Genomic DNA, 14,492 nt, shown 5'->3' with positions numbered 1-14,492 from the left:
AGAGGCAAAGCAATATTTGTGCTGGTGGAACAGATGTGCCTTCAAATGTTTATTGTCAAGATCAAGCAGCATGAATTTAAAAACCAGGCAAAGCACTGATTTTTATGCAAAAAATGCGGTGATTTGCTGCAATACTATAACAAATACACTGATGAGGAAGCATAGTCTAGCAACCAAAAGTTACCAAGAAACAAAAAACAGAACACAGCATGACAAACAAATACATAACAGATGACACAGCTCCAGATCAATCTTAAACTGGACACTCAATCATCCAAAGACAACAGCTTCATAAGCTTCAGCAAGAAGGAATTTCCTTTCAATTGGCTGGTACTAATTACACCACCATAGTAGTCCTCATAAGTTCTGTCAGATATTGGTGGCTCTCCAAAATGGCCATGCCTATCTTTTTTGCATATAATATAGGTTTTCTTAACTCTAATTGCTATGAACTGCAAGATGAGAACAAAAATGAACAAAATGCTGTTTCTTCTTGTTGCTGATCCACAAAAACAAAAGCGCAATTCATTTTTTCAAAAGTAAACACATACAACTTCATGGGATTGGAGCAGGATGAAAATGTACACAGTAATAGTTCTTCATATTTTTATCACTTTGTCAGAGAAATATCTGACTCTGCATATCATGATAATAACAAATTGAAGCTCATCAGTTTTCTCTTATCATGAGATTCTCAACACACAAAACTGGGAGCCACCAGGAAGGCTGTTTATAAAAGCAGTTAAGTCGGTGTAGATTCCTATCACTGACAAAAAGGACAATTTCCACACACACCCTGCCTCCCCCCCATGTCCTTGAGGATCACATGCCTTGCAGTGAAATCAACTCAGCACCTGAAATGGCTTATGTAAATTTCTGTGTGCTGAAAATCCCATCTAGAGATCTGTCAAGCAGCAGGGGTGGCAGAAAGAGCAGGCAGCCCTGAAAGGGGGAAGGACCCCATTTCGTATCAGTATGGTATGGCAGGTTCAGCTCTCACAAAATTGTATTGTTACTGATCTCATTATTATGCAGCTAGTTTGAGACTGCTATTTAAAATGCACATATTTCTTTTCTTAGAGTTACCCACGTAACTTTCTATTTCATTATGAAGGCCAACTTCGACAATTCACCAAACCCTTCAGTTTCAGCAGTATAGCTTACCAGAACTTATTAGCTACTTACCCAGACCAGATACATTTATAGCTTTGACAGATTTCTTCATTTTGTAGAGAACAGTTCGGTCAACATCCAGAGCCTAAAATTGAAAAAAAAAAATTAAATGTGAAATACTGGCTTGACTTCTAGTAAATCTGCGCCCTATAAACTTTCTGTACTAACAGAATTATGTTAGTTAATTTTATTCCTGTAATTATTAAATTACATGCCAGTTGCTCCAACCCATCTGCACAACCCATTCTGTCCCTTTGTTCACAAGGATACATCTTTCCTCTTTCCGCGGTGACCGGATTCATTTATACCCAGCACCTTCTGGGTTTATTAATAGTTTAATATTCTAAAATGAAAGTATTTATACAGTATCTTCTTATGTTAAATTATTAAAGAAGCTTACTTAAAATAGTATCAGCCTGTCGTATGTTTTGACATATGATGCTGAAGAAACAAGCAATATTACTTCCCCAGGCAGAATATTAAAAATGGAACTTAATTTCAGCTTTCCTGAATAATTCAGTTAATTAATTGCATTCCCAGTCATATGAACTTTGTGACTGCTGTGCTGAGCAAAATAAATTGAATCTCTCTCAAAAATACCACTTGTTTTTTGACACCGTGCAAAGCTTTTACCAACATGACATAAAATTCAAGTTTAAAACCTGCCCAGAATCAAGCATTTATAATCAACTCGTTTGAAATGAAGAAGTTGAGGTAAGCAAACATTTTGCTGACTAAAGTGAAATACAGGCAGATTAAAAAACAAACAAACTTTGCAAAACTGCAAGAAAATTTAAATATGAATTCCAAAGATTGGGCCTCACTGAAGAACAATACCAAAACCAAGAAATTACATTATGCCAAGAGCTATTTAACATGCTACACACTACAACAGCAAATAGAAAGCACAAAATTCGTACCAGTTTTCATTCAAAAGGTTCCAGTAAGCTGCACCAGCAACAAAAACAACCTTCTGTTGTTTCATTGTTTATCATTTGTATAAGACAAATGATGCATACCAGTCAGTCCCCAGGAACCCATCTTAACATACAGAATGCAAACAGAAGGATTCTCCATCATAATTAATGGAGTATTCTTAAACTGAATCTATTTAGACCACAAATAGCTAGGCAACACCTTTGCAGCATTCCATGGAAATGCACGCATTCCGACTTTGCCTTCCTACTACATACAGTGTGACAGTACTGCTACGTCCATTGGCACTTTTACCTCCTGTGCCTTTACTGTTTGCATCTGAAATGGAAATACAGACTTTAACATGTGTAATGGTCTGAAAAAAATCCCTAAGAAAGCCCATAAAAGTCACACAGGACTCTGTTCACTTTAGCAATTTGGATTGCTGCCATTAAAACAAACCAGTATACGGTGCAGTCTCAAAGGTCAGAACAGTCACCTGCCTGCATGAAAACACAGAAGGAAACTCCTTCATTGCATATTAAGTGATTGCTAAAAAAACCTCAGCAGAGCACCCATCCGACCAGTTGATTACAGAGGAAAGAAAATTTCATCAATGACTTCATCAAAGAGCAATTACTCTCTTGGAAAGAAAAAGAAAGCAACATCCCCAACTACAAGCATCACAATTAATGGCCCAAGGGAAGGATGATGGCCAGACACTTTGAAGTTACAGATTCAGTTCCCAGCTGAGCCTCAGATTTGTGTATGCGGCTGATAAATTATTTAATGCTTGCACTTTAGTTGTGGAAAAGAAAGAAATAGGAGAATATGGTATTTTTTTTCAATAAAAGGAGAGTGCAGGAAGGATAAATGCATTGGTTGAATTACAAACCACTTGTACTATTGTGGTGAGGGTTGCAGATAGACCTAAAGGTACGTTGGCCATGACTGCATCAGTCTGAAAGCACAGACTCTCAGTAAGGGAAAATTTTAGCTCTTCTTCAACCGAAGTCATCATTTTGGTTTGCCAAAACCTCCCAGCCTCTCTAGGATTACGCACCAGAACATAAAGCTAATGCCATAACATAATGGTGCTGGCAATTTGAATATCTAGGTAAGGTCAGGCAGTCAGTTCACATAAATATACAAAACATGCACTTCAGAAAGAAAACCTCTAGAGAAGACTGAGGGCAACAAAGCAGGCAAAACCTCAGTCTGTAGTTTGGTCAACATCTTCCGGACAACCAGCATAGGCTTGTTTGGGACTCCTTTTGCCCTTTCAGCTACAAGTGTTTGTGGGGACAAGTGGTGAACCGCAGCAGACAAGTGATTGATCTGTGTTCAAAGTGACATATGGAGAAAAACTTTTTTCAGCTGGATTCAATACAGCTCAGATGAGAAGGCAAGCAGGAATAAGCAGAATTATCAACAAACCTGTGTGCTTATGCTGAAGAAAATCTCCAAGACCATTTTTGAACAAGAATTACATAAATGGCTACTTGAGTGCAGCAAGCACTTACTGTTGTCCTCTCTTTTTCTCTTTTCTCACCCTTTGCATTACACTAGTCTTAACCTTCCTTCATATGTTCCTTCACCACAACAAACCAGGCTGAGTAGTTCAGTTTGTCTGGAAAGTGGTAGCACACTTCTAAGGTGACAGCAGACACTGAAACAACCAACACGACTGAAATTAAATGGCTGGACACCACCAGGAGAAGAAACAGCGGCTCTGCTTGCTGAGGACTTTGCCCAGCTTCTGCTCAGGTGTTCATCCATGAAGAGCACAGAAGTGTACTCCCAGCAGCAAAGTATCCATACTCTCATTGTATAAAGGTAACTTGGACTCAATTTCTTTCCCAAATCAGTTGAAAAAGTGAGTAAGTGTTCTGAAGCAATCTGTGACATAAAGCACTCCATATGAAACCTAGAGGAATACTGTAATGGAAAAAAACAAACAAAATGGCCAGAAGAATAAATTGTGTTTCATTCTTTAAGAATGTGGGTGTTTTATTGTTGATTTAAATAACTGATACAATCAGTGATAACGGTAAGAAATTCAACAGTGAAGACTGCAAAGTCATTTCACGTGGGGCACAATGCATACATGAACTGGAAGATTACCTGCCAAAAAACTAGGGAGAATAAGCATTTTGGTTTAGCAGCTGTAGGTCTGAAGTGTTGGTCCTACCAGTTTATGTGTCTTTCCAAATCACTGGAAGTTTGACTCTGTACCAAACACTTCCAGAAAAATTACATGCACAAAATAGGATGTGACACACTCATCCACTAGGACGTGAAATATAGAAGTAAATGTTTTTCTTGAACTGTTCTGGTTTTGGAATTAGATTATTTGGAATAAGCTACAGAATACCTACATCAGGCCCACAGCCAAAGGGAATCAGCACATATTCATTGCACAATAGTGATTATAAGAAAAATTTAAAAAGCACAGACTGTAGGAGGAACAGGCTACCTTCCTGACAGGATCTCCAGTCCGTTACTTAGAGAAGTGACAATCAATTTAATTTGGTGGGTTAATATGGTACTGATAGCCCACACCCTATGCTTGTTCAGGTACCCTGATAGACAAGCTACAGCCTGGTCTCTCCAAACTTGAAACGATCCTCCTGATGCTGACAAAGAAGAAAAAGGGATAAGCACTCAGAAACATTTAAGTTAAAAACTAACATAAGCATAAAATCAGCTGAGTAAAAGCTGCACGTGAACAAACTGCAGCTGGAAATCAGGAAAACAAATCCAGCTCTGGAAAGCCTGGGAATGAAGGGTTAAAAAAAACAGGCCATCATAAGAGGGGCCTGAATAGACTTCTGAAGGATTTTGTGGTGGTTCCTGCAGCAGTAAAGAGCCAGACTTGCCCTGTAGGAGGGTTCTTTTAGTTCTTCAACCCCCTGTGAAATCTTTTGATACTATGTCATTTTTGTGATACATGTCTATAGACTGCGCATGACATACTGAAATGTTTTCAGTCACTTATACTATATTTTATCCTTGCTTCTGGTTCTAAAAACGGGGCTCTGCCTTGCTTGCTTTTTGTTTCCATGAAAGACGCTGCTCCCTACTCACAACTCAGGATTCAAAGGAGTCACATTTCAGTATAAAATTTTGAAACACGAGCACTTTGTCTTTAGTGCTGTTCTTCATATTTTCTCATTCTTTCCTGTCCAAATCCTACCGTAAGAAATGAGCCTACATACAGCTGTAGCTTTATTGTGTTTTCATTTATGGCCAGTATAGTGCAGGGAAGAACTTTGCTGTGAGGATGACAGAGCACTGGAACAGGCTGCCTGGAGAGACTGTGGAGTCTCCTCCTGGATATTCGAGGGCCTCCTGGATGCCAACCTGTGTGACCTGCTGTTTGGAACCTGCAGGGTGGTTAGACTCAATCATCTCTAGATGTTCTTTCTAACCCCTACAATTCTGTGATTTCCATGTCATAAATACATACACGCTACCCTGACGCACACACACACGCACCAAAATGCTGCCCTTCCCCTTCTTCAACTGCTGTGCCAGAAGCGCTGAAATTTAAAGTGGCTTTTGATATTGCATATTCTACCTTTTTTTTTAACCCGTTTACAATGCCCATAAAACTTCTGAATCAGAAAAAAGTAATCATTTAATTCATACGGTGGGTTCATTTTGCCCTCTCATTTAATGTTTCCAGCTTTGACTCAAATAAAGTCCAACATCCCTCACTCTGTGGCAGTTGTTTACTTTGGCATCTGTTTACTCCAGCACAACATACTCAGAGGACATATGAATTATTTTCATGCTCCCACTCAGTTTCTACTGATAAGGGCTTAGACTTCCTTGACTTCCCTTCTGTTAAAAATAGTAAAAGCAACTTTAATTTAGAGGAAAAAAAAGCATTCTATAGATACAGTACATTAGTAAAGAAGCAGCTTTGTTGTATGATTTGTTCTACATAGCATGAATTGAAACAAACTCAAAGCAACCTTCTTGACAGTGTCCTTGTCAACACAGTGTTTTTCTGAACATAGTATTTATGGCTTCTGCTCATTTATGTGACTTCTAATGCTCATCTTGGGAATGATACTCAGATACACTTCTTTTGACATGACACCTATGTGGTGTTGCTATAGCATACCTAGAGATTACAGAACTGAGAACCAAGCTGTTGAGTTTAAAACAAACGTTACCAGCAACCAGAGTGGATCTTGTTCTCTTGACGTGTATTTCAAGGCTTCTAAATAAGTGCTAATATTGAATTAAAATAAATGAACACAAGGAAATTAATCATCAAGCTTGATATTCACATCAGTATTCTTCAAAATGTATAGTTAATCTCTATAATAGCACAAAAATATGATGTTGTGTGAAAATGCCTTGTACCTTACAATCTATGATGACCACACAGTGAAAAAGAACACAAAACAAGTTCACTTACTTCAAATGAAATATCTGTAATTTCTTTTCTTTTGCTCTATCTTTGACTTGTTTTATCCCCCTGTGCCACTACCACACAGGATCACATACAACACATGCACCCACCCACCCAACTTACTTGCAATGTATGACTTCTTTTTGAATTGCACTTTTTTCCTAATTAGCTACGGTTACCATCTTGACCTCCATCACAAATACACTTGGAAAAATCCATCAGTAATGGGACCAAAGGAATTCAGTAACACCAGTTAGCTATCTGGAATGCCCCAGACTGAAAATGTCAAAATGGTAACATTAAAGTGAATGAAGTTCTAAGGCCCAAACACACTGACTGTAGAAGAAGCAATTCAAATCGCTGTAATTGTTTTTTGCTAAGTTCCACATGCCTGATGAGAATTTAGCAACATGTATGTCTTTAATTATTAGAGGCAGGGGGCCAACATACCAAGATAGAGAAGCAAACATAGCTTTCAAAATGAGGGCTATACTGAGAGAGAAGGGCTGAACTAAACTCACTGATCAGTAGCATGGCTTTTCTCCTCCTCTAAGAACAAAGTCCAGTTTCACTTGCCAAAGGCCAATTTCCATTTTAACTGCTTGAAAGCTTTCTATTCTGAACAAAGAAACATGCCAGCTAATTAGAACCAAACCCATCTTACAACGAAGAAATCAGCACTAGGTTAATGAAACTTCCTGAAATGCTATTCTACATCCTAGGCCATGAGCCACAATCTGTCCTGCTACTTTAAAATAAGAACAATGATGAATCTGTTCAAGTGCATTTCACATTGCCTAGAAAGATTTCAGTCCCCTGGGAAATACAATATTCAAATACTTATTGTTGCTTCGCAAAGACTAGCCTCAAAATCTCTAAACTAGTATCAGTCTAAAAAAATCTGCATTCTCTCAATGCAGTACAACATTCAGGATTCTTTCTTCTGGACGGGAGGGTGGTTCAAATTAATAATAGATTCAGCACATGTCAGGCTGACAGCAGAGAAATGAGTGTGTTACTTGCTCTTTTCAGTGGAGCAGGGCAAAAACAAACTGTTCTATTTTTATTATATTTAATTGGAGAAGGAAAATAAGTAACAAACTGGGTAAACATCCTGAAGATTTTGGCACCTTTTAAAGAATGAAAGGATGCGGGGAACCACAAAGCAGTAGCAGGACGAATGGTCAGCCCCTGGGCTCTGGTTAGACGGTCACTTGGAAGCCAGAAGTGTGCAGACATCTTTTGGGCCAAATTTACAGAAGTCTGGGTCTCTTTCTTAGGAAAGTCCACTCGCACCAGTGCCTTATACCTTTATGGCCCAGAAAACAGATGAGAAGGAATAGAAAAATAGCCACGCTGAGTCAGATCAACAGTCCATTTAACCTGGCATCCTCTCTCAGCAGTGGCCAGCAGTATGTTTGGAGCAGTGACGGAAGAAAAGCCCACATACATCCTTCCCCAGGATAATCTCCTAGATTCCAGCAAGCACTTTAAGAAGAAAAGACTGAGAGACATCCAACCAGAAAACACAACACAGCCCAACAGGCTACTCTCAAAAGAAACAGGAAACCAAGTTTTCTAACTCCACATAAGAGCAAGAGCAAACTCAAGCTGTTTTTCCGCAGCCCAGCCTGAGCGCTTTGATGACTGCAGTGCAGCGAGCTGTGGGAAGCAGCGAGGGAGGAAGGAGAAGGAGGAGGCCTTCATCTTTGCTCCCTTTCTTACTGAAAACATTTGAAAGTCTCTAATACATTCCATTCTTCTTACCCACAGAAGTTTCAGTTTAGAAAGGCTAAAATTAACTATTTGTGATTTCTGGTTATCTAGATCCGAATTTGTTAAAAGTCTCAACCAATGTTTCTTTCTTTCTTTCTTTTTAAAGGCGGGGGAGGGGGTCAATTGGAACTACAACAAGAAGATCACATAAGTCCTGCTAGACGAGTAACAACATTTTGGCAAACAAATCCCCACATCATCCTGGAGAAAGTCCCAATGTCCTTTACCATATACTGCCCATTTAACTAACAAAGACACAAATAAAGTACAGTATATTACTTTTAAACCCAATATAAACAATGATTTTAATCGCTCTACTTTAAAGCAAAATCTAACCTCATCTTCAATTTTAGTAATTTGTATTAAAGTACTGTGCTACACAATAGCCATAAATCACTCTGTACCTCATACCTTCTAGTGTTTCAGGATAAACAACAGTGCCAGAGGCTGCTGCAAATGCTGAACACAAATAGGAACAGCCTTCCCAGAGACAAAAGGATGCAGAAAGAAACACAGCCAGCAAGTACAGAAAGGAGAAGTGAGCGAACAACTGCAGTAGAGACAGAGCAAAAGTCAGCTCCTGCTCTTAGCCAGACTGCTCTTATTTACACAGCAACAACAGCAAGCTCTGAATGTTCAGACCGTACCAGTAAGCACCATCTTTTGACGTTTCTGGTGCATCTTTAAAGGCAATCAGGATCTTGCTATAATTATATCTCTCTGTCTAAAGATCAGAGGCACTCGCAGACGTTCTCAGTTTGTTGTTGTTCTGTTGGAAACTAATCTCTGCACTGCTACCCTCAATCTATCTTTCTGTTACAGAAGATGGTAAAAAGCTTCCTAAGTTCCATCATCCCCCTCCAAAATCCTATTTCCATTCTCTTCTCTTTATGTCATTTCCTCCCTCCATGCACTACTCTCCAACCTCTGTCCGCTGACCACCTGGCACATCCCGAGAGGCTTCATTTGCATCCTCTGGGACACAAGTCCCACATTCTCAACTCAGTTTAGTTTTGAGTGACTTCTTTATTTGGAAAGTACACGTGAAGGAGTGTTCCACAATATTATATTCTACAATAATCATGGCAGTTAATTTATATACACATAGCTCTTAGGCCTGAGACATGTCTACTTAAGAGACTATGAAAGCACAGAGACAGACATGCAATAAAAAAGATGGGGTTTAATGCAGAATTGTCTCTCAAAGCCCCTTTCCACAAAAGCAAACTTCTCCAGCATCTGGGTTGTGGTTCCTGTGGGCCCGGTGCCAAGGCAATCTGTTTGAACAAGCACTGAGCTGCCTGGCAGAAAAGAGTAGTAAGCATTTAAGCTCTAAACAACTGTACATACAACTAGGGGTATGCATGGTGAAAAGAGGTAATGCTATTGCTCTGGGAAATTTATACTTGTAAGTAAAAGGCAATCCTACTGCAAAGTAAAAGATAGGAAAATTTGGCACTGCTGTATCATAGAATCACAGAATCTGAAGGGTTAGAAGGAACCTTAAGAGACCATCAAGTCCAACCCTGCTGCTAAAACAGGTACAATAGGTCACACAGGTGTGTGTCCAGCCAGGTCTCAAATGTCTCCATAGGAGGAGACTCCACACAAACACACCTAAGCACAATATTTAAGTCATTGAACAAGGTCAAACAGTTGAACCCAGAAATTCTATCCCTCAATAAAGAGAAACCTTGAACGAGAGATTCAGAGCCTACAAAGCCCCAGTCCAGACAAGTCACTGCGTGACACTGTTGCACACTAACAAAAAAGGGGTCTGCTAACTCAATTTCCAGGTGGGTCCCTCACTGTATCAAGTTGGACAGACACTTAAGCAAAGGGGGGCAGATACTGAGCATTTTTGTTTAATGACACTTCTTGCTTAAAAGAAAAGAATGGAGAGCTCTGACGCCAGCTAGTTCTCGAGAACACATCCACCTCACAGTTTATTTCATAGCGAGTAATGCAGTCTCGATTTCTCTTTTTACAATTTTACTATCATAACTGCAGCTGCTTCCAAATCTGAGGTGAGTGGATTTTAAATAGAGAACTCATAAGCAAAGTAACAGACTCGTTGAATTTACTTCTTTACACCTGATCATTTTTTCAACAAAAGGTGTGTAAATCAAACTCCCTGTTTTAATTCTTGTTTAGTTTTCCAGTTACACTAACTGCTGATATTTATATTCATTTATTCAATACTATGTGCTCGCTCCAACAATCTAAGACATCATTATGTAAAATAACATTTTTTCAAAAACACACTTCTGAAGATGAAGATCAATTGACTGCTATCTTGAACAGCCACGTCAACTTCTCTGTCTCTTCTTCTGTGCTGAAACCTTCTAGTCCTCACTCTGCAGGAACATTTGTCCAGCCTGATATCTGCACCTCTGTCTGCTGTCAGCATCCACCAAAGCCCTTCATGATTCAGAGTCCAGCTGCTGGGAGACCCAGGAACTGCTCCATCAGTCTCACCTCTGTGCCAGGGAAGGTCATGGAACAGATCCTGCTGGAAGCTATGCTAAGGCACTTGGAAGACAAGAAGCTAATAAGGGAGAACCAGTATGGCTTCACTAAGAGCAAATCCTGCGTGACCAACCTGGCAGCCTTTTGTGATGGTGTCAGTGCATCAAAGGACAAGGGAAAAACCACTGATGTCATCTATCTGTGCTTCAGTGAGGGCTTTGACACGGTACCCCACAACATCCTTTTCTCCAGGCTGGAAAGGTATGGATTTGATGAGTGGGCTGTTTGATGGATGAGGAATTGGCTGCAGGGTCGAGTCCAGAGAGCGGTGGTCAATTGCTCAATGTCTGGATGGAGATCAGAGACGAGTGGTGCCTCACAGGGGTCAGTGCTGGGACGGACACTCTTTAATATCTTCATTAATGGCATTTGACAGTGGGGTTGAGTGCATCCTCAGCAAGTTCACAGATGACACCAAGCTGTGGGGTGTGGTTGACACACCAGAGGGATGGATGCCATCCAGTGGGCCCAGGTGAACCTCATGAGTTTCAACAAATCCAAATGCAAAGCCTTGCACCTGGGTTGAGGCAACCCCCAATACCAATACAAGCCAAGGGATGAAAGCATTGACCGCAACCCTGCCAAAAAGGACCTGGGGATAATGGTGGATAGGAAACTGGACATTAGGCAGCAATACGCCTTTGCAGCCCAGAAATCCAAGCATATTCTGGGCTGCAACAAAATAAGCAAAGCCAGCAGGTCAAGGGAGGTGATCCTGCCCCTCTACTCTCCACATGTGAGGCTTCACCTGGAGCAGTGCATCCAGATGTGGAGACCTCAGTACAGGAGAGACTTGGACCTGTTGGAGCACATCCAGAGAAGGACCACAAAAATGATCCAAGGAATGGAACACCTCCCCTACAAGGACAGGCTGGGAGAGCTGGGGCTGTTCAACCTGGAGAAGAAAAACTCCAAGGTGACCTGAAAGCAACCTCTGAATGGGAGAGGAGCTACAGGAAAGAGTCTGCGCTCTTTAGCACGGACGGTGGTGACAGAACAAGTGGAAATGGTTGCAAGCTCAGAGAGGATAGATTTAGGTTAGATATAAGGAAAAAGTCTTTTACAGTGAGGATAGTGAGGCACTGGAACAGGTTGTCCAGTGATGTGGTTGATGCCCCATTCCTGGAGACTTTCACTTCAAGGCTGGATCGGGCCCTGGACAACCTGATCTAGCTGTGGTGTCCCTGTTCATCTCAGGGGAGTTAACTAGATGGCCCTCAGAGGTCCCTTCCAACTCTAAGGATTCTGTGATTCTAATCCTCACCCTGTATCACTCAACAGCATTTACAATGAACCGGGCTGCTGAGATTTTACTTTTGCAGATATCTCAGTGCAGTACTCTTTTCCCTGTACCCTTTTAAATATCAGAGTAAACAACAATGAGTCTATGCAGAACATAATTCCTTTCCACTCAGCGTATGACAAGCTTTTTGAATAGAGAATTTTTAGTTTTATATAGGACTATGAAACAATTTCAAAATACCGACAGGTTCTCACATCAGTAGTCTATTTTATTTTCAGTAATCTTCCAATATCTCTGCCTAAATAAAAAGCATATATCCCAGATGCAAACTCTGTGAAACAGTGAGAAACTAAACAGTTAACGTTCCTAATGAATGATGCATTTATTCTGCTTTGAAAATGAAAATCTCTGTGGTGTGTGTGCACAGAAAAAGTGGATGCCAATAAACTGACCCCTTCCTGCCCATTGAGATCTTCTTTGAGTTTAATTTTTTAATTTAACAAGTGATTCCAGGGACAAGAAATTAGCCAAGAATAGAACACAGCATACAGTAATACAGCATACTCAAACCTCAGCCTAGACAAGCCTCTGAGAGCTTCTCAACACAAATAAATAATGAAGATCAATATTATGAACATCTTTGGTGTAGATACGTGTGTGTATCTGTACATACATGTCTATGTGTGTGTGTGTGTGTGTGTGTGCATATACTTATGAGGTGGCCATTCTGAAAGGCAATGAAAGGCACACAAACTGCCTAGTTTATGATACTCTGGGAACTTTTAGGACAGCCTATTCCTGCAAGAACGACAGGTAATTAGAGGAGATCCAAAAGACAAACACAAGTCACCTCAGCTAAACCAAATGCTGAACCAGCTGTTAAAATTAGGATAAATAGAGATAGGTCTATTTGTACCACTGGTGGCATATTAACTAGTACAGCTTACTTTTCTTTATTGATGAGATGCTTCCTTTTACTATGTAATGCACTTTCCATAGTTAAACTTTATTTAATTTGGCAGTTCTCATGTGAAAATACAGAGCCCAATAATAAAACTCATTTTCTCTTGAAATACTATAAAATTATTTCTATAGTGGCTTCTGAACTTGAGCCTGTAATTTTCACTCCAAACTTTGTACTGCAGTGCACTGCCTTTGAAAACCTCTGCATGGTCTCTCAATATTAATACATTTCTTCTAATGAAAGAATAACTGCATGATAGCACAATTAACAGCAGCTAATGCAAATAAGATTGGCCCAGTTATGCCAATCAAACACTTGATAACATCAGTATCTTCCTATATGGGTTAATTACTTTTTTTTTTTCCAATTATTAATTTCATTTTGTTGATTCCTTGTCACGCTGCAACCATCTGTAAAGAGCTTGCATTTCTGTTGTATAAATCCATAAAAATAGTAGTCTCTTAATTTCCTTTTGGGAATGTGTTTTTAAATGGAGAATCTATCCAAACCGTGGTACGTTGGCATTCATCTCAGGTGCTGAACGAGAGAGATCTCAAGACACTACTGCACTCTTGAAAACAATCATTTAAATTGGAGTTCCAATAGCTTTAAGTGCAGCTAAAATTAACAGCACAGGCACTCCTGCCACTAAGGACAGCTTCCTAAAAGTGTAAGTGATACTTAAGTCATGGAGTTTCTAGTGCATCCAGTAGTAGATAAAAAATATCCATTTACATCATATTTGATGTAAAAATAAAAGCCTTCCCAACTGCATGACCTTTGCCAAACTAATAAGGAAATTCAAATACACTGAAGATATCTATAAAATGGATTAATCAAGACTTTCCTGACCACTAGGACTGGTCAGCAGATTAATCAAGCCCACTGACCACCAGGGAGATAAATTCATACGCAGCCAGCTACCTGACACAAAGCACTGAACAACAACTGCTGTTCCAATCGCAGCAACACAGAGGCAGGTGCAGGCCTATCAGCACTTCTGTTCTGTTCCTGGGGGAACAGGAACCAGCTACTGGTTCTGTGTCTGAAACTCACGAGACAAATGTCTGAACCTACACAGCATGACACCCATAGCATGACACCATCACAACTCCACACACGACTGGCAAAAACTACTGACACAAAAAACACGTCAACCACCAACAGCCACCAAGAGAGCAATAAAGCAACAGAAAAGAATGAACTAAGCAGAAGAATGAATGAAACCAAACAAAAAGCAGCTTACAAAAGATTTACTACTTCACTGCCTCTGTAATGCTAGTCTCTTCAGCACAGTTAGTGTCTAGCCTACAAGAAACTCAACATGTAGGAGGACTCCACCGTTATTTTTGTTGTTGGGTAACATACTCCTACAGCGCTGTAAAACAAACAAATGATTAAAAAGATGTGCTTAGTATGAGTCTGTGCTGCATGTGATAACAGAGCAGGGGCTCTGTGTTTGCATG

At 40.1% G+C, this 14,492-nt stretch overlaps 1 protein-coding gene across 1 annotated transcript in view; it reads right to left on the bottom strand.

Moving 5' to 3' along the window:
• Positions 1 to 1,279, bottom strand: part of ASAP2 (ArfGAP with SH3 domain, ankyrin repeat and PH domain 2) — a 63,903-nt gene extending 62,624 nt beyond the window's left edge. Inside the window, 1 exon segment of the mRNA XM_031552608.1 lies at positions 1,186 to 1,279. Within this exon segment, the coding sequence (XP_031408468.1) occupies positions 1,186 to 1,225 (40 nt within the window). The 5' untranslated portion in view covers positions 1,226 to 1,279.
• Between the last annotated feature and the right edge of the window lie 13,213 nt (positions 1,280 to 14,492).

The sequence above is a fragment of the Meleagris gallopavo genome, chromosome 2, assembly GCF_000146605.3.
Source record: "Meleagris gallopavo isolate NT-WF06-2002-E0010 breed Aviagen turkey brand Nicholas breeding stock chromosome 2, Turkey_5.1, whole genome shotgun sequence".
Lineage (NCBI taxonomy): Eukaryota > Metazoa > Chordata > Aves > Galliformes > Phasianidae > Meleagris > Meleagris gallopavo.
The sequence above is the reverse complement of the archived record's forward strand: the minus strand, read 5'-3'. Positions and strand labels throughout refer to the sequence as shown.